The sequence below is a fragment of the Balaenoptera borealis genome (assembly GCF_965194805.1).
Source record: "Balaenoptera borealis genome assembly, chromosome: 4".
In the NCBI taxonomy this organism is placed as follows: domain Eukaryota; kingdom Metazoa; phylum Chordata; class Mammalia; order Artiodactyla; family Balaenopteridae; genus Balaenoptera; species Balaenoptera borealis.
The window spans coordinates 15,050,449-15,074,414 of record NC_138861.1 but is presented as its reverse complement, the minus strand read 5'-3'; the positions used below and the strand labels follow the sequence as shown (position 1 = coordinate 15,074,414).

The window sequence follows — 23,966 nt, the reverse complement described above, 5'->3', positions numbered from 1 at the left end:
AGTATGGTGTTATCTATAATTTTCTATAATACACGCATTCTGCTTTTGTAATAACATATTATTTTGAATTAAAAAGAAACTATTTTTAGATTAAGAAGTTAGGCCTTTTATGTCCTAATGAAAATTTGTTTTCTTTAAACTAGGTAACTTGGGCAGATTTCTACTGGGAAATTTGCAGTACCACACTTTTGGTCTTTAAACCTGATTTGTTGGACAACCATCCCAGGCTGGTGACATTACGTAAGAAAGTCCAAAGCATTCCTGCCATCGCCAACTGGATAATGCGAAGGCCCCAAACCAAACTCTAGGTGATGCCTGCTGCCTCCAAACTTCGTTATTCTTCACAGCACCACTCTCATCAGATAAGAAGCTACACCAGCGTGCCACATAACCTGCACACTCCCCTCCCCAGCTCCATCAAGACTTTCACTTCTGCCATATTCTGCTTATCAAAAAAAGGGAAAAAAGCGGGGGGGGGGGAAGAAAAGGGTTTTGTTTCCAGTATCCTTTTTATTCAGAATAGCTTCACATTATTTATAACTGAAGAAAAATAGTTTCCAATACAGGCAGGCTTTGCTTTGCACTAGTTCTGACATGCATGAATTTCAGTCACAATGGTTTAGTTACATAACAAATTTTCAAAAAAAACCCCGAAAAGATTTGGACTTCAGTTTCCATGCTATATTAACTGTGAGTAACCGCATAAAGTATAAACTTTGCTGCTAGCTCTTCAGTCCGCAAATCACTATGTAAATAACAGATAGATATATGAGCAATGCCGCTTCTTTCAAAATCTGTTAGTGATTGGTCACTGCACATCTACCATGCAGGCACAGACAGCAAAGTGTTGTTTCTCAGTGATAAACCCACTTGACATTTTACAAAAATGGATAATTGAAAAAGGGAACTCACCAACAAAGATTAAAGTGCAATAAAGAAATGAAAAGTGAAAATGGTAGAGTGAAATTCAAGTTGAACATAAACGGAAAGAGCTGGCTGTGAGAATGTTGACACTGTTGCAGTTCAAAAGGCTCTAGATATGCAGCCAGAAGAACTTGGTGAAGGCAAACTTATTGACACAAATGAGGAAACTGGTTGTGACAAAGAAGATGAAGATATCCCAGAGGAGGTGAGATTGGCAAAAAACCCTTCACGTTAAAAGAATTGAGATCAAAAGGATGAGAAGAGAATGTAAAGCAACTATACTCCAGTTAAAATGAATTAAAAAACTAAAAATTGTGAATCGCTATACTGTACACCTGTAATGTATATGATATTGTACATCAACTATACTTCAATACAAGAAAAAGAAATGAAAAGACAAGCCACAGACAGGAAGAAAACATTTGCAAAAGGACTTTATCCAAAATACACAAAGAACTCTTAACAGTCAACAATAAAATAAACCTGATTACAAAATGGATAAAAGACCTGGACAGACACCTCACCGAAGATACACAGATGGCAAATAAGCATATGAAAAGATGTTCAACATCATATGTCACTAGGGAATTGCAAATAGGAACAAGGAGATACCATTACCTACCTATTAGAATGGCAAAAATTCAAAATACTGACACCACCAAAACGTGGGGCCCCAGGAACTTTTCTTCATTGCTGATGGGGATGCGAAACAGCACATACACCTTGGAAGAGAGTTTGGCAGTTTCTTACAAAACTAAAATGCTCTTACCATATGATCCAGTAATTACACTCTTTGGTATTTGCCCAAAGGAGTTGAAAACAGGTCCACACGAAAACCAGCACATGAATGTTTGTGGCAGCCTTATCAACAACTGCCAAAACTTAGAACCAAAATATCCTTTAGTAGGTTAGTGGATATGTAAATTGGGGTACATGCAAACAAGAAACCATTATTCAGTGCTAAAAAGAAATGATCTATCAAGCCATGAAAAGATATGGAGGAAACTTAAATGGATTTTTAGGGCAGTAAGACTATTCTGTATGATACTATAATGGATTTATTTGTCAAACCCATAGAATGTACAACACCAAGAGTGGAGCCTACTGTAATCTACGGACTTTGGGTGATTATAACGTGTCAACGCATTTTCACTGATTGTAACAAATGTCCCATTCTGGTGCAGGATGCCGATAGTGGGGGAAGGTGTGTCTGTGTGGGAGCAGGGGTATGTGGGACCTCTCTGTACTTCCGGCTGAATTTGCTATGAACCTAAACCCCTCGAAGAAATAAATTCCATTTAAAAAGAAAAAAGAACAGGGATATTTCATGACATTGAAAGAGCAATAAAATGTTGGAAGCTGATCCAAATTTAGGATTATGACTATTTACCGAGAGACAAAAAAAAAATGTTCGCTTGCAAGTTTTATAGGAAGGTACTGTTCAAACTACTCTGATAAATTTTTTACAAAAATAAAACTTCCTCAATGTTTCTAATATTTTACAGTGTACTGAATATTAGTTTTACTACTTTGTTCACTTACACATTTATAATGTGCTGACAAAATTTTTAAAGGTCATGGAAAAATCATTTTCCCCAGTGATTACACACTTTCAACTTGAATCATTTCTGCAGTCCCACACTACTGTGCAAGAACTGCCCGTATAAACAAGCCATTTATATAGAAATCTTCCAAATAACTATGTATTTAGATAACTATAGTGGAACATCACATTTTAGTTCAATTTACCTGTTAATATCATTAATATTGAATAGTCTAATCTCAGTATGTCATGTTGTATCAGGAAACACATTAACAAAATAGATGGCCTTATCCGTGAACTACAGGGCAGAGGAAGGAGAATGTAGTTGAGAAGCACAAAGTGGGGAGAGGTTGTGGGGAGGAAGAAAGAAAAGTCAAGTCCATCTAAGTGTGACCTTGTTGAAGGTGCTTCTTTCCTCCCAACGATGCTCTATGAAACTCGGGAAAAGGAAGTTAAATACTGTACACGTATATTAAGGATTACACAGAAAAACAAAGTGTATTTCCCAAGTACCTTGCTTCTTTGGATTACAATTTCTTACCGTTGTTAGTGGCTGTTAAGAAATGCCAGTAGGTTATACGTGACTCTCATTTGCAAAGTGCTGAATCATGTCATCAAGGCAGTCTAAAGAAAAAAATTACCTTTCACAGAAGAAATTCAAATATTCTAATGAAGGTGGAAACTTTTCTTCCCTCTTATGCGTGTTCATTTTCCTCCACATAATTACATTCTGACAAGCTTTAATGAAAACAGAATTTAGTAAAACTGATAGATACAATGTTTATCTAAATTATGAAAACTCTAAGATAATCAGCCCCACTTGTTTACATATAATTATCATAATTCCAATAGAAAATGCAACCACAGCAGGTTTTATAAGGAAATATTTCAATCATAGCATCATCATAACCTTTAGGTCAACTTTTTTTCACTGAAAGGACAACACATTCCAATACCCCATCCTATATCTAAATTAAACATCTCCTCACTGAGCAAGTAAACAAGTGTGAGAGAACATGAATTAATCAGAGCAGAAATGGAACTGCATATTATAATCAGAAAAATAACCATACCTTTTGGGAAGTTAAAACAATCAATTCCTTAATTTTATGGACCATTTAAGTGTCTTGCTGAAGGTCACAAAAATGGACACCAAACCTCCTGATACTCCTATCTAACCACTATACAATAACACCAACAACTAGGAGCAATATTAATGTTTCAACATAGATTATCTATTGGTATAAAGTTACAAGTCTATGGGGTGAGAAATACAGTTATGAAAACACATACGTCTTCTTTCTGTGTGTGACCTGTATCAATAAAAACATAAGTTGCTTCAGTTGGCCAAGATATTACTCCAACAACTGTGGCTTCATAGGCTCTTTACTCACAATGGATTATGATATTTACTGACATCAGTCCAATAAAGGGACTAATGAGAATACACCCAAAGTAGTAAGTACCAGTTTACTGAGAGAGACGATATTAAGCACACAATATCATCTCTTTTGTGCTCAATATTATGGGTTTTTTTTTTTGGGTCTTTGTTGCTGTGCGTGGGCTTTCTCTAGTTGCGCTGAGCGGGGGCTACTCTTCGTTGTGGTGCGTGGGCTTCTCATTGCGGTGGCTTCTCCTGTTGTGGAGCACAGGCTCTAGGCACCTGGGCTTCAGTAGTTGCAGCACGTGGGCCCTAGAGTGTGTGGGCTTCAGTAGTTGTGGCATGCAGGTTCAGTAGTTGTGGCGCATGGGCTTAGTTGCTCCGCGGCATGTGCGATCTTCCTGGACCAGGGCTCGAACCCGTGTCCCCTGCATTGGCAGGGGGATTCTTAACCACTACACCACCAGGGAAGTCCTTCCATATTATCTATTTTTAAAGGTAAAGGGATGAAAGTTTAGAAACTACTAAGGGTGTGAAAGTACAACTTAAGATCACAAATATTTTTATTACACCAAAAACGTAATATGGCATTACAGGGAGAACCCAACTACATTTCATTAAAATAAAAATATGGATTTAACAACAACAACAAAAGAAACAGCCTATCGTTGAAGACACGTTAGTACAGGAAAGTTATGAGAAATCCATTATGCGATTTTTAGGATATTCTCAACATTTCACTAAGCAATTTGGGTACTGTGATGCAGAAGGAGGTATTAATACTATTTGCAGGTCCCTTCAGCCCATTACACTAAAACGTGTTGAGTATATTCAATACACTTGCAAGACTGGCTAAGTCTACTGACTCATCAGCTTTCAGTCTACAGTATCTGAAGAATCAATGTAAGAGCTTCATTAGCCTTCTAAGTCGAGGATTATATTACCTTAAAAACTTAGGAAGTCAGGAGGTCTTGAAAGTATAATCTCCAATAATTAACAAATCTTTGATTTATAAATAAGTTTATTTATAATAATATTTACATAATAAAACAAAACACATGAAACTCACAAGTTATACAAAGAAACTGATGTATAATAAAACAGCAATATAGACTGACAGGCAAAAATTTAAAGAAAGATTTAATAAAGAGTTAAATATCAAGTAGACAACTTTACCTCTTCTAAATTTCACTTTGTCACCCACACTGATTTGGAATTGAACAATGGCTCTCTCTTTAGGAGGTCCCATACTGGAAATTCTGAAATCTGCTAAGTTATATTTTGATAAGAATTTAAAGTTAATGACCTATTTCCATGCAGTACCTAATGCTGCCTTGAAATGAAGTCACATTCAGTCTGCTTTGAAGTGAAATAGCCTGTTAATCTGTTCTGCCAGGCTAGAAGAATGTCACCAAATATTTTGCTGATGTGCGGAGCTGTGGCAGGAATAAACTACTATTTAGAGAGTAAAGAGAACTGGAGCAGAAATGACTGGGCAACAGTTTCAAGAGAAGCAAAAGCCAGGAGAGGGAAATCAATGAAAACATGCACAAGAATAGGCAGAGTAATAAAGCACAGTTAGTGCAGTTGGGAAATGAACAGAAGGAATTAATCCATGGAGCAAGATAAGGGCTTCTTTAGTTACTATTCACTGGAAAACAACTTAGTGCCTAGCCAAACAAATCTGTTTTAACAGAAGTACTTGGGAGGACCTGGGGGTGTTAGTATATGGAATGCCACCTTTAAATTCAGGTTGAGTTCTTGTTGACAGTGGTGAACATCTGTTTCAAATAGCAATAAAATGAAAGCTATATAATCTATACAGCTGCATTCTTTAACATAATAAAAAAGAACTTCAAATGAGACGAGCAAAAACAAGACATAAGCATTGTCAAATAAGGCACATGTAAAAATCTACACATATTATCCAGTGAAAGACAATATATATATATATTTGGAGGTAGAAATAATTACAAAAATACTGACATTTCTAAAGCATTAGCGTATTTGTTACAAACAATCACCAACTAATCCCCATTCAGAAAACTGTTTTGTAAAATGATTATTTAACATCTTCAAGACTACGTATCTGTGGCTTTTTTTTGAAATTTCACATGTGAGCATCTGGAGAATTCAGTTAGTGGCAAAAAAGTTGTCCATACTATGAGAAATGTAATATGGAAATTATAAAAAGTTATAAATGTTCATAAACCCCATGGTCATCATAATGTAAATGTCCTTGAGTGCACCAAGTTGATATTTCATCATCAGTTAGGAATTAACAATTCTTATTTCACAGGCCCATTGATGTTTTTAGTAATGTGGCTATATCTGCTGGCATACTCCCTTCGTCACCTGCAGGTCAGAAACTGGTGTTAAAATTTTGATAAAAATATTTTATGCAACGTATTTCTTCTCTCCAATTTTCCCTACTTTTGGTGAATTCTTAATAATCTTTCAAGGCCCAGCCTGATTCAGTGTCACTCCCTGTTAAAAATATTCCCGAATTCCTACATATGTTAGGGCAACTTCCTCTGTGCTTGTGTTCACATTGCCAGCACAGCAGTCTACAGCTTCTGTTTTTGATTTGACAGAGATATGCAGATATAGTTTGGATCATATCCTATTCATACAGCACATAGTATTTACTCCTCAGGTTCACTAAATAAAAACATTTACCAAAAAATTCAACACAAGATGTAAAAGAGAATAAAAGAAAATATACAAAAAAAAAAAATTTTTTTTAATGTAACAATCTGAATAGTGAAAATAAAGACAAAACTCCCAAATCCAACCAAACAGAAATCATTTCATCTACACTTATTTTCAGTCCAAAGATACATTGTCTTAAAAAAATTTTTTTTTTCAATTAAACAAGACCCCAGTATCTAGACACTTATCCAGGTGTGTCTCTCTCTCTCTCTCTCTGTCACCACAGGGACCCCAGTTACAGTCTAAACTTAAGAGACTACTTTTATCTACTCTTCTCCTTTCAGTAAAAAACATGATTAGGAACACAAACTACTGCATAAACTCTCAGGGAATTCACTGACATGCTTGCCTCCAAGCTCGTCCACAGATATGAAAATAGCCCATGAAATCCAAACTTAACATCAAATAAAAAAAGCAAGATGCAGAAACAACTAGTCATACACTTAAAAAAAAACAAACCCTAATGTGTCATCTTTCTGGGGAAGCTGGGTGATAGGGTGAGAAAGAGGCTTTTGTTTGCCCTTTAATATCTTAGGAATTTTGAACTATGTGAATGTATTATCTTTTATATATATATATATATAATTTGAACTTTTAAAACTTTAAAAATTATTCTATTCAAAAAGATGGAGGAAATGGAGAGGATTCTTATTTGACAATTGTTTCTAGTACCCAACTGCTCTTTAATCTGAAATTATTCAATTTTTGAATAAATGCATTTTATTGTACTCTAGTGAAATGAGTATTTGGCTAGTCAAAATGAAATTAATATAAATATGAGAGTTCTAAATAACTTAATATTATGCCATGTACTTTAAATCTTTGGATTCATAAATATTACTTAGTAAGTAAATCATAAAATTGCAGATAAAATTATAGACCTAATTTTAATTTATTTCTGGGATATTTTGATGTCAGAGACAGAATTTTTCAAAATCAAAGTGTTTGTATCAGTTCTGGCAAAATGATCTTAGTTACTGTAGTACTTTTGAAATAAGTATGCTTATCTTCTCCCATGCTATCCCTAAACTGCACGCCAAGTTAAGGACTCAAACCATCTTTATTATCCCCTTGTTACTGCTAAGTTGATGCCTTTTCATATAAGTAAAGTTTATGCTGACAAATAACTTACCTTCATCTACTGTGGTCATATCTTGTTCTAGTTTCAATTTCTGTTGATTAATTTTTAGCATGGATTCTTCGATTGTCCCTTGGCCTATTAATTTTATAACTAGTACTTCTCTAAGGAAAATACAAGATACGTCCATTGGTTACTTAATATATAATTACTTAATATATATAAACGACATAACTCACCTTAGAATGCAATAAGAATAATTTGAAAATTGTTTAACAAATACATCCATAAATTTAAATTCTTTTATTCAAACTACTTGAGATTGACATTTTCTGAGCACGTCACTTTTAAACATCCTTTCCTATTGATTCAAGAGATGAGAAAAAGATATCTGTGCTTTAAAATTACTGGTAAAACTGTATTACAACAAACAGTTCTGGGTTGAGGTAGGGTATTCTATTTTTAAAAAGAACATGCTTTGCTTATCAGGTTCCAAGAAATAATTTAGTTCAAAAAGTAAGGAAGTGTAGTAAAGTATAAAGATTACATGGGAGGTTTTAGTTCCACCTTTCAGTACTGATAAATATTTGGTTCATAAATGAACTTATCAATGTCTTTTGGAAATACAGTAAAATACTCCACAAAGAAAACACTGATTGTCTGCTGTTTACATGTGAGAATAGAGCTGAATTATAGGTATTTTCACCTCTTCATGTCCTGTGACCAATGTCTAATCTAACCTTCACCTAAAATATCCACAGCTCACATAATCTATTTCCTATGAGGTAACAAGGTAGCAATCGTATGCACATTACCCAGTCTATCTGGCTCTTACATGGTCTAACCAGCAAGTTACTAATTAGTAATTACCAATTACTAATCTTTTGCAAAGGGGCTGGACCATTGGTAATACTTAGTTTTCATTTGCTGCATAACTACTTGGACTGGGGCTGGGAGGTGGTTTTCTTTTATTTATTTATATTTTTTCAGCCACGCCACATGGCCTGTGGGATCCTAGCTGCCTGACCAGGGCTGAACCTGCGCCCTCGGCAGTGAAAGCACCTAGTCCTAACCACTGCACCGCCAGGGAATTCCCTGTTTTAATTACTAGAATATGAATAGATTACACGGTGGAGTTCATCTTCAACACTGGTTGGTATAAAATACAGCGGGAGTCATGCTTTGCTGAAAATATGAAAACTAAGGCAGGGCATCTGACAGATCATATCCTAATATTCTATACAAATTAAACTGGCATTTGATTAAAAATAAATTTCAACTGCAAACACTTACTTAGTCTGGCCTACTCTATGGCATCTATCTTCTGCTTGTTTGTCATTGTAAGGATTACAGTCAATATCGTGAAGTATAACAACGTTTGCTGAAGTCAGGTTTATTCCTAGGCCACCAGCTTTTGTTGACAGCAGAAACACAAAGATATCCATATCGGTATTAAACTCGTCAATTAGATGAATCCTATAAGACAAATATATTAGGTTAAATCTCACAAAAAGGTATATAATTAAAACTGAAAACAATCACTTCACATGGAAAATAAACTTGAAGATGTAAATACATGCTCTTGGCATTCTAGTTATTTTTCCTGCAGCTGTTTTATTGAAAAGACCTACCCAATTCACCAACTTCTTTTCTATACCATTTATCTCCCTACTAATTCTTACTTTTAACTATTCAGATTTGATTAATTGCTAAGGGACTGTTTTGTCCTTTGTTTAATGACTTCTGGCTTTTCTAAATTCTGCACACGGCTTTTCAATCTTTAACCTTCTCAGAGTCTGTCAGCTGTGACTCAGACAATATACCCGATGAACTAAGAATCTCAAAATCAAACTATATTGATGTATTCTCTTTTAGCAAGACTTCTTTTCTTACTCTAAAGCAGGAAAAAAAAAAATTTACTCTGGCTGATTAAAAAAAATAAACCAAAGATACAATGCAGTTTAAACACACCAGAAAAAGCATTCCTTCTAAGACAATCTTTTTAAACTTTGGGAATTAAAAAAGAAAACAAACAAAAAAAACCAAACCCAAACTTACTCAGTTACCCTTAAAATATGAAAAGCCCAAGATTTTAAGATAACCTTGGTTTAAAGATAAAGTGTTTTAGACTTAGAATGATTTTTAAAGAGAAAACACTGACATATATATAATTCTAGTAGTTGTTTCAAAATATATTTGTATATGATTCAGACCAAAAATTAAATTTTCTTCATCTTAAGTTAATGAATGATTTAAAAGTAACCAAATGTAAGACTCAAAGCAATACAATTCCATCAAATGCCCTAGACATTTAAAATTCTAACATTTACTCTTATTTGAGGGTAAGGTGGAGAGATTTTCTGAAACGAAAGTATACCAACCTTTCAGAAATCTGAGTCTTTCCATCTAATCTGAGGTACCTATGCTGATGATGTTTTAAGAGAACCTCTAAAATATCCAGCATCATGGTGAACTGGCTGAATAATACAACTCTATCACCCTGTGGAAATACACATATTCATTAGACACAGAAAAAGTAAAATTATAAGTATCTAATGAAAAACTGCTTCTTTAATAATAATAAAGTAATCATAACTAAGGTTTCCTATTTTAGATTATATATAAGTAAATTATCTTCTAAACTTTGACCTAAAATTGATTTTTAAGACTAACTAATGGGAATAGCTACTAAAAGTACTACTTAGATTGTGATCTTACAAATCTATTTCACATATAAATTGCGGTATTAATTTATTTTACATAGTATCAATATCTTCAAAATATTAATTTTGAAGCAATTATATAGATTGTCACCTATGAAATAATGACAATTAAAATTATTTAAAAAAAATTAATATAGATATATTCTACTAACTTCTGTTAGATGGAAGAAGAGTAATCAGGAAAATATATGCCCAAATACATCCAAAAAATGCTCAAACACCAGTTTCTAGAAGAATGTAGAACACAGGCTAAAGCTTCAAGAAAGTCAAATCATGCCAGAACTGTTTCAAAGAAGTTGAACTAACTGGGGAAACATATAAGGAGCAGTATTCTTCTTTAGTACCTTCTGTTTCAATTCAGACAAGATGCAGCCTAAAACTCGAAATTTTCCAGAATCTAAAATCAAGTCCATGTCTAACTGGAAGTTATTAATGTGTCGATACTGTTTACAAAGTACATGTAATTCAAAGTCTGTCATAACTTCCATATCTTCAAAGATCAGGTCAGGGTTAGCCTCACAATGTGTAGGTTCCTCAAAACAAAACAAAACAAAATATACTTCAAAATGAAGATAATTTATAATATGATTAGAACAACCTAATAAAATTGTTCACATCTGATAAAATATCTAAATCATAAAATATTTTAGTGCAACAGATTTACCAAAGGAAATTAATATTCATTTTTTTAGGTACAATAAAGGGGGGAAGTTCTTATTGTTTTAGAGATAACACACTGATAAATTTACAGATGAAATGTCTAGAATTTGGTCCAAAATGATCCTGGAGAGGATTCTAGGTGAAACAAGAGACAGTAGTGTCATTCCAGATGATAACTGTAGAATATGGGTGAAGGTTTCATATGCGTAGAAGATTTCATTATACAATTCTCTCTACTTTTACATGTCTGAAATTTTCCATAAGTTTAATATAAAAAATGTTAAAAAGGCAAACGGTTGCCTTAAACACAATGATCTGCAGGGAGAAATAGGGGTAGATTAAGGGAGAATGAGGCAAAAATAGAGAGTAACAGCTAAAACTGTAGACAAAATACAATAAAGAAGAAATAAAATGAAGAAAATAAACAGACAAAAATGACTCATTATCCAGGACACACAATCTGATGAATCTTTTTGGTGAAAAATAAATAAAAGAAGTGCATTATGGAAGTCCAGACCAGGAGTTGGCAAACTTTTTCTGTAAATATTTTAGGCTCTGTAGGTGAAATAATCTGTTTTGCAACTACTCCACTCTGCCCTTGCACTGAGAAAGCAGTCACAGAAGACAAAGAAACAAAAGCGTGTGGCTGTGTTAGAACAAAACTTTATTTGTAGGAATAGTTATTGTCATATTTGGCCCTAAGGCCATAGTTGGCTGACTCTTGATGTAGACTGTCAGTCCTTCTTGGCTCTTATGTCCCCTAAATTATTTTGAACTCTGTGTTAAAAATGTCTTTCTTAAATACGTGGTTAGTTAATATGCTTATAGGTTCAATGGTCTGATTTTTAGACTAACAATAAACCTCATGTTTATTAGTGTTAATAAAGCTTAGTGTTAGCATAATACAAAAGCTTTACCTTTAGCATAAGCTGAGACATTTCCTTGAGTTTTTCAGCTGTGTAATATTGGCGATGTAATAAAGGATGATTGGCCATTTTTCTCAACTGCATCATGACATTGCACATTTCTGTGTTTTTTTCTGTGACACATTAAAAACAACAACAAGCTGATAGCTGTTTACTGAAATACATCTCAATGCAAACAAAAGGTTTTAAAACTATTTCTTCAAATTCCAACTAATTTTTAAAAAATGAGCAAATCCCACTATCATAGCACTAAACAAAATGCAGCCCTAGTACAGAATTATTTTTCATATAAAATTGTGAAAATCAGGTTATACCCATATTATTGATAGATTTTTTCAATCTGTTGAAAAGACCCAAATAGAGTTGCTCCTGCTTCTCTGACATGGCACACAACTCAATTCGATCTTTCTTGGGGGGTAGCTGCTTGAGAACCTGTGAAAGGAAAACAGTTGAAGCAGATCATTCAAATAAAGAAGAAAACAGATTTTAAAAAACCAATCATAATAAAAATATGCAGATAAGAGTTACCTCTTCTTTTACTCTTCTGAGAATAAATGGTTTTATAATTTGTTTTGCATGTGCTATTCTCTCCTTTTCATATATACTTTGCTCATCTGCTGATTTCTAAGTAAAATAAGAACATGACCTTTAGATTATTCATTTAAATGATCACAATGACAGTACTACACAACATGAAAATCTCCCTCACTACAATCTGAGTTATTTCCCATAGAAACTCAATTCATTCTAAATGCACTTGAATTCTGGGCTGCAATATATTTCTTAAAGCTCCACATGTATTTTGGGGTTTTGTGACATGTAATCGTGTACTCTGCAGAGGTAATGAAATTGAACTGCACTAGAATGGTGTTCAGAAGTAATTAACTGATAAGTCATCACTGATTACATAGATAACTCTCTTGAAAAAATATGTGTGTGTTTAAGGTAGTTTGGGTGGAGGGGAAGAGAGAGAGAAGTAGAAAACTTGTATTTATTTGTGGAAAATGGTCCCAAAAGAAAGCTAGTGCAGGTCTACAGAAATGGGATGGTTCCTAGTCAAAACCTGTTAATTTTGGAGAAGAGGAATTTTATTCTAAGAAATCCTCCATATCCTATGATCTGCTAGGCCATCAAGTGGGATGGAATACATTAGTGAAAGCTAGAAAGGCAGTCAGTTTGCAGTAGAAGATTATCACAGAAAATCCTCGCAAAATACATGTGATTTGGGAGTGTCAAGAATCTATATTACCATTGCTGTACTGGAAAATCAGAGTTCTTGAAAACTACACTCTTACTTTTTCTAAGCAATAGGGAAAAAATTAAGCAGATTTTCTTTGAAATAGGATTTCTTTATTGTGACTTTTAGAAATTGCTACTTTTTAATTTATGGAGTTTTAATTCAAAACGTATTTCTCAGTATAGGAATTTTCTGGATATTCTACTTTTGCACAGTTTACCTATTAAAAAATGCTAATTTACCTAATTTTAATAAAGAAGATGGTAGCTCACATATTATATATCTGAGCTACCCACTAATTTAAAATTGTCATTCTTCAGAAAATTAGGATATTAAAAACCAAAACTTTTAGACAATGATTATAGAAGCCACCCATTTATTTCCTATTGTATTCTGGCTGACTTCCCAACTCATCCGAACATAGGGATATCAACTACTTAAACTTATTTCATAGCACGTATGCTACATGAAAACAAGAAAAAATAGAAAAATGGTCCGGGTAAATCGCAAAGTAAGATAGTTGAGAAAAAATATGAATTTATGCTTACTGTCTTAGAAGAAAACATTCTTCGTATTTCACTGGTGCTACTACTGAACATGTGTGGCATAACAAAATTCAACAGTGACATGAGTTCTAACAGGTTATTCTGCACAGGTGTGCCTGTGAGCAGCAAACGGTTATTTGCCTACGAACAAAGGTAAATTTTAGATTAGTATTTTTTTTTTTTTTTTAAGATCCACATCCTTCTTGTTTTTCCCCTCAGTGAGGGAGAAAAAAATTAAAACCATTATTAGTAATATAACATTCTGTCATAAAAGATAAGTAATTTAGAAAAATTATCATATATTGTATTTTAAGGTAGAATGAGTAGAACTAAGTCTCATTTTATTAAGTAGGTAACTTGTGTTCCCACATTACTTTTTGATGAGGCAATGGAAGAAGACAGATTATATCTGATATTCATAAAGTTTGTCCTATAGAACAAAGGTTGGCAAATTGAAGCTCATGAGCTAAGAATGGTTTTTACATTTTAAAAGGGTTGTTTAAAAAAAAAAAGAAAAAGCAAAGAACAAGTGACAGAAGCTGAATGGCCCACAAAGCATGAAATATTTACTTACCTGGTCCTTTACAGAAAAAGACTGTTGGTCTCTGATATAAAATACTATATATATTAAAATACATAATCTGAAATTTTATAATTGGACAAATTCACAGAACACTCTCTTACATTAATTGTCATAAGGTGCTGGTAGCGGATGGAGCCCATATTCTTCAGCATATGGCCCTCATCAAAAATTGCATAATTCAACTTCAGCCGACGAAACAGACTACGATCATCAGAACTGCTGATTGCACAATTATACCTGTTGCCAAAGAAAAATCAATCTCTAAGATCATACCTTTAAGAGCATGGACTCGTGAGATTTAATGATTTGACAAATTCTTTTTATTTATATATTTCTAATAGCCAGTAGCTAAAAGATAACACTAGACACAGTCGGTACTCAAATAAATATTGATGTACTTATATCCAAAATTATTAATGTACATGTAACCAAGTTACAAAAGCTGCAATATGCAGTTAAAAGGCAATTTATATGTTATAATGTAATTAGACAACTTCTACACATCTAGGAAGAGGCCAATTTGGGCACAATTTGTATGTAACCTGTAATTATTACACACTTTGCTTTATGAACCGTTATATTTTAAGAAGCAGTAGAAAAAAGAACATGAAGCTAAGACATTTCTGTTAAGAACATAACACCATTTTATTAAACTAGTAGAGTGAAACCAAGAAATAACAGTTAACAGCAGCTAGCAAGACTATATATGAAAATGGAGTCCATTTTATTAAGAAAAGATGAATTTTGGATGAATTCTTTTAATCATGACCTCCTATAGAATTAACAAAAGACTGCTATCATGGTAGCATACACCAAACTGAAAAATGCCTGAATCTTCAACATAACTCATTCTATTGCTTTTGTTGCATAGTTCTTAGCATAAACTCTTTTATTTTACTACTAATATTTTTTAAACGTTTTTTAAAAATTTAAGATGATGCACAAAATTATTTTTCCAAAAAAATTTTTTCTCAATACTTACGTGGTCACGATTACATTGTATTCTTCATATTTACTATGAATGTTATATCTAATTTGTTTACGTTCTTCTTGAGAACCTAGAATTTAAAAATGACACACACACACTGATTGTATTTATTGTACTTTACTGTATGCTAAGATTTTAAAGAAGTCTCCAAAGTTAAAAGCATAATGACATATTCTTACCATAGTAACAGAGCACCTTTAAAGTGGGGCACCATAAATTAACTTCCCTTAGCCAGTTATCTATGAAACAAAAGAGATATTAGTTGCACCTGCTACAACAGGTAGACGTGTGCACTGAAATGAACACTAAAGTCTGAGAAGTTCTACCCAGAAATTATTTTTATAAAATAATAGAAGATAATTTTTAAAAATCACAGACTCCTCACAATTTTACTCTTGATGATTAAAATGACTTTGAGATTTTGAGGTGGCATCAAAATGAAGAGAAGAAGGCCAACCATTATATTTAGAGGTGATTATTAATTTCCAATTTAAAGAGGATTTTTTTTTTTTTGGTACATTCATACATACATTCTTACTCTACTCTACATTCAATCAAGAAAGAATGAAAGTAATTTGAGTGGGGATGAACTGCATATATTCTTTCTTAATAAATGTTTAATTATAAATTCAAAGTGTTTCTCTTAAATTACTCATGAAAACAACTTAAAAGTATTATGAAAACAAATGATCTCTTCAAATGGTACATGATCTATAATAATTTATAGATAATCTATATAATAAGCTGAATAACTGACTTATATTGGAGTTATTTTCTTTAAAAAGACTTCCAGTATAATCAAACACACATATGCAAAGGGGTGAAAAGTGTAAGGAAACCAAAGAAATGAATATTCACTTTCACAAACTAAGAAATCTCACACACACACACACACAAACACACACGTACACATGGTTTTTCTTCCCCTTGTATAAAATACTACTGAGTCAAGTAAAGCTGTCCACAGTATTACAAACCTATAGTTGATGCTGGAACAACAATCAAATGAGGACCATTATTACCCTCCTGATAGAGGTACGCTAGGAAGGCAATCGCTTGAATAGTTTTTCCCAGGCCCTAAAATGAAAAGTTTAAAAGACAATATACTAAATTTAAAAACAAACAAAAAACCCAAATAAATATTGGGAAAATGAAAGGAAAAAGAATATTTCTGGTTTTATTTATTTATGATTCCCCATGCAACTCTAGGAGAATTTCTACTATATTCTTAGTTCTCAATAACACATAAAACAGATGATAATCTCCAAGTGATACTACAACTTAGTTAAGAGTAGGAATGTATTTTAACTGCTAGTTAATATGTAATACACATTAATATGGAAGACCTCTGCTTGCATACAAAGGATATAATTTTGGTAACTGTTAATATAAAGCTACTATTTAATACATACTGGATGGATGGAGAATGACGTTCCAATGACTAACTGGAGCTGAACACACACCTATCCTATTACCCAGCAATTTCACTCCTAAAAATATATTCAAGAGATATGAGAGCATATGCCCACAAAAAGACTTGGGTAAGAATATCGATGCAGTTTTACTATAATAGCCACACACTGGAAATAATCTAAACTGCCATCAACAGGAGAACAGATAAACAAATTGTAGCGTATTTATACCATGAACTACCACAAGCCAATAAAAAAAACCAAAAACCAAACTACTGATACATGTAAGAAGAGGATGAATCTTAGTAACTTTATTATGCTCCAAATGAACCAGAAACAAACAGTATATACTGTATGGATCTATTTATATAAAGTTCAAAATCAGAAAAAAATTATTCTATAGTGATAGGTGTCAGAATAGTAGTGGTGGTAATGACTGAAAAGGCGCATAAGGGAACTTTCTAGGATGATGGAAATGTTTATCTCAGAGACAGTCACATGGGTGTACATATATGTAAAAAGTCACTGAGCTGAACATTTGTGCATTTTATTTCAAGTAAATTATACACCAATAAAGTATTGCATTAAAAAAAAAAAAAAGGCTCCTGAGGAAGTATAGCTCCTTAGGAGAGCTAAACATTGCCAACTGTTAGGAAGTGAATTGCCTCCAACCCCAAACATGTTGAAGCCCTAACTCCCAATGTTGGGGTTTATCTGGAGATAGAGCCTCTAAAGAGATAAGTAAAGTTATCATAAAGTCACAAGGGTAGGGACCCAACTTCTATCATAAAAGAAGAGATGGATGTATCTAGAGTAAAAGCCATGTGAGGACACAGCAAGGTGTCCATCTGCAAACCAAAGAGAGTAGCCTCAAGAGAAACCAAACCTGCCAACACCTTGATTTTAGACTTCCAGCCTCCAGAACTGTGAGAAATAAATTTCTGTTGTTTAAGCCACACTGTCTTCAGTATTTTGTTAGGGAAGCCCTAGCAGACACTACCTTATCATAAGTATTGTACTTTACAGGTTACAAAAACATTTTCACATAATATACCTCATTTGATACCAAATATAATCTTATGATACGGGAATTACATATGTTTTATTAATATTGGCTCTGAGAGATTAGGTCATTTGGTAAGGATTACACAGCCCACGAAAGGCAAATTTGGTACCCAGAACCCAGATTTGATTTCCAAGTCCAGTTTCCACAACTGTACTACTCTATATTCTATATGTAATTTCTAACTATTTTGAAATTCTGCATATATTATTCACTTTTCTATTAGATAAATAGCATCTCTGTTTTAACGACAGTATGAGGTATGTGTGCAAACTGTCTTGAAAAACTATAGATTATTTTACTAGAAGCTAGCTAGAGAACAAGGATTATTATCTTTGTTAATTTTTATTTTGGAAAACTAATACACAATGTAATACATATATTCAATAAACATTTTCTCCACTGAACACGACTCATTTATAATAAACACTTTTTAAAAAGCATAGTTGGAGGAAGGAAGGTAAAGGTTAGATTAAAGGTCAAGTTTCTACATGACAATACTTGGACTACTGGCTGTAATGAACTTCCTAAGCTTACCTTCAAGTCAAATGTGATTTGGAAAAGAAAAGAAACTCAGAAACATCTAATAAAAGTAAAATGACTGAAATGATGGTGATGATAAACGTGTAGATTTATTTACTAACAAGGACAGGCATCTATGATAAATTTTAAAGGGAGCTATAGAAAAGCACATGTAGTAAAATCTCTTTTAATATAACATATATATGTATATGTGTATGTATGTATGCATGCACAAACACACACCTTCAGAAGAAAATATTCTGGAAAAAGATATACACCAAAATAGTACTTACTTTAAGATGGCAGGATGATGTGTGATTTTGTTTTTTTTCCTGTGTATTTTTATGTAACATCTAATTTTAAAAACACATTTATTTATTAATTTGATGAGAAAGACAAAAAACCTATTTTCATTTTTGAGGGGGAAGTAAGGAGGTTAGAACTAAGACAAGCAACAGAAAACTGAGAGGAGTGAGAGGGATTATACTTTGGTAAGAGCAATAAACTAACAGGGTCAAGGGAAATTTTCATCTTTTGAGTGACAGCAAGGATGCTTATTAATGATAAATCCTAGAAACAGAGTACTACTTACCATTTCATCTGCCAAAATGCCATTCAGTCCATGCTTATGTACCAATGCCAGCCAATTCAAACCAACCTTCTGATAGGGCTTGAGTGACAAACTGGTAAAGAGAGAGTTACCAGATATTATAGATTTATACCTCTGTTAGTTTTCTCTACTAGTTTTCTGAGAAGAGGTTTAGGTTTGCAATGCACAAAAAAACTGAAGTATCTAGGTCTAGTCTTACCTTTTAACTTACTGTTAAAAGCTATTTACACTTACTTAAGAAAATGAACCCAAAACATAATACATTTTAAAAAACCTCTCAAATTTTATTCTGTATTTGTTGTTTCTGGCAATAAGAATTACAAAAAAAATTTTCATATTCAGTCATAATGTAATGCCACCAAATTAATTCCATAAATGATCAGAATATTAACTATGATAACATATTACTAATATTTATACTCTAGAAAAATGTACTGATTTGAATATTAGCACAGTAAGGAACTTAAAGTATTAGAACAAAAACATACGCATAATTTGCTACTTTGCCAGGCTGATTTAATAAAACTTTCTGACTGAATGCCAATCACCTCTAATATCACTGGTATGTGTAATTCTGGAGGATGTATGTATGTGTGTATTTATGTTTGAACTACATATAAATTTGCTAGGCATCAATAAATATCAGTGAGTAGAAAGCAGCAGGCATGTGTCAAAAATCTTATTTAATTTGTGAACATGTAAACAGACTAATCCCTGGGACTAACTTGCTTGGATGGCAACATGGAAGGGGTCTAATGGACGAAATGGTTAGTTTTTTCTAAAAGTTCAAGTGGTTAAAAACTAATAGCAGTTATTTACTGAACATCTATTATATACAGATATACAAAAATATCATTTTCTAGCATCACCTCATTCAATCTTTTAATATGCTATTAAGGTAGTTATTTTTTAACAGATGAAAAAACCCGAGGCTCAGTAATTTGCCTGAGGTTGCATAGCTACAAAGTCTTATGGCTAAGATTTTAACTCAGAAAAGTCTATCTCATGCAAAAGCTTATTCTTATACTCACTAGGGAAGCATAAACCCCACATTAACATGAAAACTTAGGACAAGGCCATGCTTCTCACTCTACAGCTTTTATCCTATCCCCTTCATTTCCTGTTACACAGATCCTAACTGCACATAGAGAAGGGGTCTGATGAAGGGGTCTGATAAATGGTTCTGATAAATGGCTCTGATAAATGGTTAAGGGGTCAAATTCTGAAATCAAGACACTTTAATTAGAACAGGGATCAAAGAGGTGAGGTAGAAAGATATCCATCTTAAATCAGAATCTATGTTTCAACTGTGGGGTACACAATCTATAAAACGGTTCTCATTTGAAAAAATTAAAAGTATAGGTAGGAAAAATCAGCAGTATTGCTGAAGTCTTTACAGTTCATTTTTTAAAATGTCTTTGCCTTCTTGGCCAATATAATTTCTATGCCACTATGAAAGTAATAATAAATAGAATATTATCATAGACATTTTAATTTTCAGGTCCAAATAAATTCTACTATACTGGTAGAGTAAATGCTAATATTGGAATTCTAGACACTATACTTTACATGCATTATTACTTTATTTAATCTACGTTATAAAGTAGATACTATTATTGTCATCATCTCCATTTAGAGATGAGAAGCTCTCTCTGGGATTCAGAGCAGTTAAGAAACTTGCCCAAGGTCCCAGCTGCCCAAATGCATGTCTGCACTGGCAGAGCTGGTACCCAATCCAGTTCTGATCCAGCCCCTAATCACTAAACAGCAAACATGAAAGTTTTCTCTCTCTGGCCCACCTACTCTACAGTCAAAACTTCCTATTTTTAAATAGAATTTTCATTGTTTTCCTGAGTCTTTCCTACCGTCTTAGTCGTCCCCCACACATTAAGGTTCACATTCCACGAAAATGATGAAACTTGGTAAGGCAGGCATATTACATCACTTATAAATGCATCCCAAGGGCCAACATGCTACCCCAATGTAAATTTATCACAAATAGCCAAGAAATATTCTTAACAAACAAAAATTACTGAATGTATGTATCACCAACACATGTTGAGAACGAGTCTAACTATTAAAATATTCTTCACTATACATAAAATTTTAAAAAGTGACGAGGAAATTTTGAGAAGCATTGAATTTTTCATTCAAATAAAATTGTTTCATCCACATTCACAAAGCAGCTATGGTAGCTGTTTTGATCAGGACATTAAATACCTCTGTTACATTGAAGTGTTTGTTTTAAAAATATAAGTGTGTATGTGTGTGTACTTGCTCCTCTGCTAGATTTACCTAAATTACAAGTAACTTTCTGTTGCTTAGTGTCACAATAGTGCTGCCCATAACATATCCTTTTTTCAGAAAGCAAGAGGATCATTGAGAATGTAGTTCTGGCAAACAGCTTTCCAATTCACTTGTTAAGACAAGTTTTAAAACAGGGCAGCTTATATTCTTTCTCTAGCAGGCGCTAATATTTAGCTGCTATACAATCATACCTTCCATTACTTTTGACATTCAAGAGTTTTGTAACAATTTTTGTGATTGCATATGAACCCCACCCACTAGTTTACAAATAAGAATGTAATCTGCTCAGGGTTATCCAAATGACAAGAACTATAGCCCGGGCCTTTTGAATTAGGTAAGTGATCTCTTTTCAAAAGGGGACTACAAATATCGTTAAACTGAAGGTTTTCTTACCTCCCAATGAGGAAAAAAGTGATTTTAAGATTTTCTGAGGTCATGAAAGAAAATGAGGTAGCATGTTATTTTAAAGTTACTTGTTTTGTCGGGGGAAAAAAAAAAAATCCTTCCAGAGAGTTACTAAAATTTCTTTTCAGAGTGAAAATTAAATTGGGTTTAAATTTCCTGTCAGAGAAAACTAGTATCAAAATTATTCTGAAAGGTGAGAAAGGCCTGAAGTAGAAAACTGGAGTATATACAATGTGCTAAATTTAAGTTTAAAATGCAGGAATAGAGGGCTAGAGAAACTTCTTGAAGTAGTTCATATGAAACAGATTAGGGATGCTAGTTGACCAAAAATTTATGTCCCTTAAGTATGTCATGAATGCTGAAAATACTACCACAATAACAGTTTATACTAATAGTAGTATCCAAACTACTAAAATGTTTATATCATAGTACTCTGAGTTAGTCAACACATCTGCACTACTGATTTGCATTCACATCAAATGGTTTCACAGCAACTGTTTAGAAACAGGATATGGAATCATCCTGGCCAGCTGAGGAGGAACAAGATCAGAAGAACGTTAGTAGATTTAGCCCCGAAAAAGACAGGACACGCATAATTAAACATTATTTTATACTGAACATGTGATAAACCTTTTCAGTTAAAACAGTTTAAAGCTGATAAATTCTAGATAAGCCGCTGACGCTTGAGAGATGGCTACATCTATGATAGGAATAAAACAGGAGAAATACTGAGGTGTTTTTTTTTTTTTTACTTTTTCCTCATTGTATTATATTTTAACTTAAGGTAATTTTAGTTTTGACATTTTAAAATAAACATTATGAATGTAATGGTTTTGAGACACATATGAGAATTTTTTCCCTTGCAAAGACTTTATTTTTAACAGGGAGTTACAGCATGTGTGTATTTCTTTTATCTCTAGAAGGCTATTTTTCTTCTGTTATAATTCTTAAAAATTTCTAATAGGAAAATAGTAAATATAATTTTGCTTCAAAATAAACTTTACTATAAAGAATTTGTTCTGTTAAGCAAAAGCACAACAGCTTATTCATTAGGATAGTTTAATATTTTCCTCTGTGGGAAAAGTACTTTAAATGTTTCTATACTAAGCAGCCATTATGCTTGGCCAGTTATACCAAGTAAAAATCTGCAAGTTGCTTGTGCAACTTACATTGGCTAAAAACAAAAACCAAGACAACAAATTTCACCCCCTAAAAGTGCATTTAAATAAACTCCAAAGAGACTATCTATACAGGTTTTCAGAAGTTGTACTTTGGGACTAGATCCAAGAAGCACCTAAAAAACCCCCAAAACTATTTTTCTCACCTGTTTAATATTTCATTTAAAAAATCCTCAGTCTAATGAAAAGGATAGCTTTATTACCTGATCATACTATTTACAAGTAATAGGACTTTGTGGATGTGGGTTTAAGAGAGAAATTTTTTAAGTGATGCAATAAAGCACTTGATTTTTTAAACTCCAAATTATGATAAAGTAGACTCAACTGGGTAAGCCTTGTAGAGTGAAGAACTCCCCATATCCAATGCTGTAGAACAAGAAGGAGCAGCTCCAACTACACTTTTAGGAGATGAATTTGCTGACATGGTCATAGTTCTTTCTATGCAACAGAGAAAAGAGCTTCTTTGTGGGAACTGCATCACGTTTCCCTACACCATCCCATAGCACCCTAGAAGGGCACAGAAAAGATTGTAGCTTACTATTAAAGGCCAGTAACCGTATCTTGATTTTTTTTTCATATCTTGACTTTTAATTAACCAATGATCAGCAAATGTGCTTTGATCATTAACTGAGAAAAATATCAGAAGAAGTATATAAAATCACCAACTAGGGTAAATAATTTTAATGAGACCCTAGTGCTAATCTTATTAAATACCTATCAGAAATATTTTGAACAGAAATAATTCATTTTAAAAATTACATTAACACTGCAGAGTATGGATATACCATAAATCATTCTAACTAGTCTCGGATCTTAGAAACTTTGACTGTTTCCATGTTCTTGCCTCTGTATGTATATCACAGTAAACAATTTTATACTTTTTTTAAAAAAGGAAGCATTCTGAACAGTTCTGAGTTCCCAGACAACCTGAAAATAAACTTTTGAAAGAAGTTCAAAACAACCCCCCCGCCCGCCATATCCCAACATCATGCAAAGGAGGGGTGTTCACAATTACAAAACGCCGTTTTCATACGTTCTGGCTGTTGGACAAATTTTTTAGTGAAAATAATTTAGTGTTTATTTTTTGCAAGCACTCGGACAAGGTATTTTACTGACAGTAGCAGTTCGGGTAATATACTTTTTAAATACACACTTTTTAATAATTTTTC

General features: G+C 33.2%; 2 protein-coding genes across 20 annotated transcripts in view; one reads left to right on the top strand and one right to left on the bottom strand.

Moving 5' to 3' along the window:
* HPGDS (hematopoietic prostaglandin D synthase) overlaps window positions 1-2,421 on the top strand; it is a 167,286-nt gene extending 164,865 nt beyond the window's left edge. For all 14 annotated transcript variants that reach the window (XM_082391791.1, XM_082391797.1, XM_082391798.1 and 11 more), the window contains one exon: window positions 144-2,421. In XM_082391791.1, the coding sequence (XP_082247917.1) occupies window positions 144-308 (165 nt within the window). In that variant the 3' untranslated portion in view covers window positions 309-2,421. The remainder of the gene's footprint in view (window positions 1-143) is intronic.
* Window positions 2,422-4,851: 2,430 nt separating this feature from the next.
* The window catches only part of SMARCAD1 (SNF2 related chromatin remodeling ATPase with DExD box 1), a gene marked incomplete at its 5' end in the record, with an annotated part of 68,545 nt that continues 49,430 nt past the window's right edge, over window positions 4,852-23,966 (bottom strand). For 5 of the 6 annotated variants that reach the window (XM_082391629.1, XM_082391630.1, XM_082391631.1 and 2 more), the window contains 14 exons: window positions 4,852-6,203; window positions 7,693-7,802; window positions 8,932-9,114; window positions 10,020-10,138; window positions 10,706-10,894; window positions 11,939-12,060; window positions 12,262-12,379; window positions 12,476-12,571; window positions 13,733-13,870; window positions 14,414-14,549; window positions 15,295-15,370; window positions 15,480-15,539; window positions 16,278-16,377; window positions 18,890-18,980. In XM_082391629.1, the coding sequence (XP_082247755.1) occupies window positions 6,142-6,203; window positions 7,693-7,802; window positions 8,932-9,114; window positions 10,020-10,138; window positions 10,706-10,894; window positions 11,939-12,060; window positions 12,262-12,379; window positions 12,476-12,571; window positions 13,733-13,870; window positions 14,414-14,549; window positions 15,295-15,370; window positions 15,480-15,539; window positions 16,278-16,377; window positions 18,890-18,980 (1,600 nt within the window). In that variant the 3' untranslated portion in view covers window positions 4,852-6,141. Of the gene's footprint in view, window positions 6,204-7,692; window positions 7,803-8,931; window positions 9,115-10,019; window positions 10,139-10,705; window positions 10,895-11,938; window positions 12,061-12,261; window positions 12,380-12,475; window positions 12,572-13,732; window positions 13,871-14,413; window positions 14,550-15,294; window positions 15,371-15,479; window positions 15,540-16,277; window positions 16,378-18,889; window positions 18,981-23,966 lie in introns of those variants that run through there. The other variant, XM_082391633.1, reaches the window with a different exon arrangement.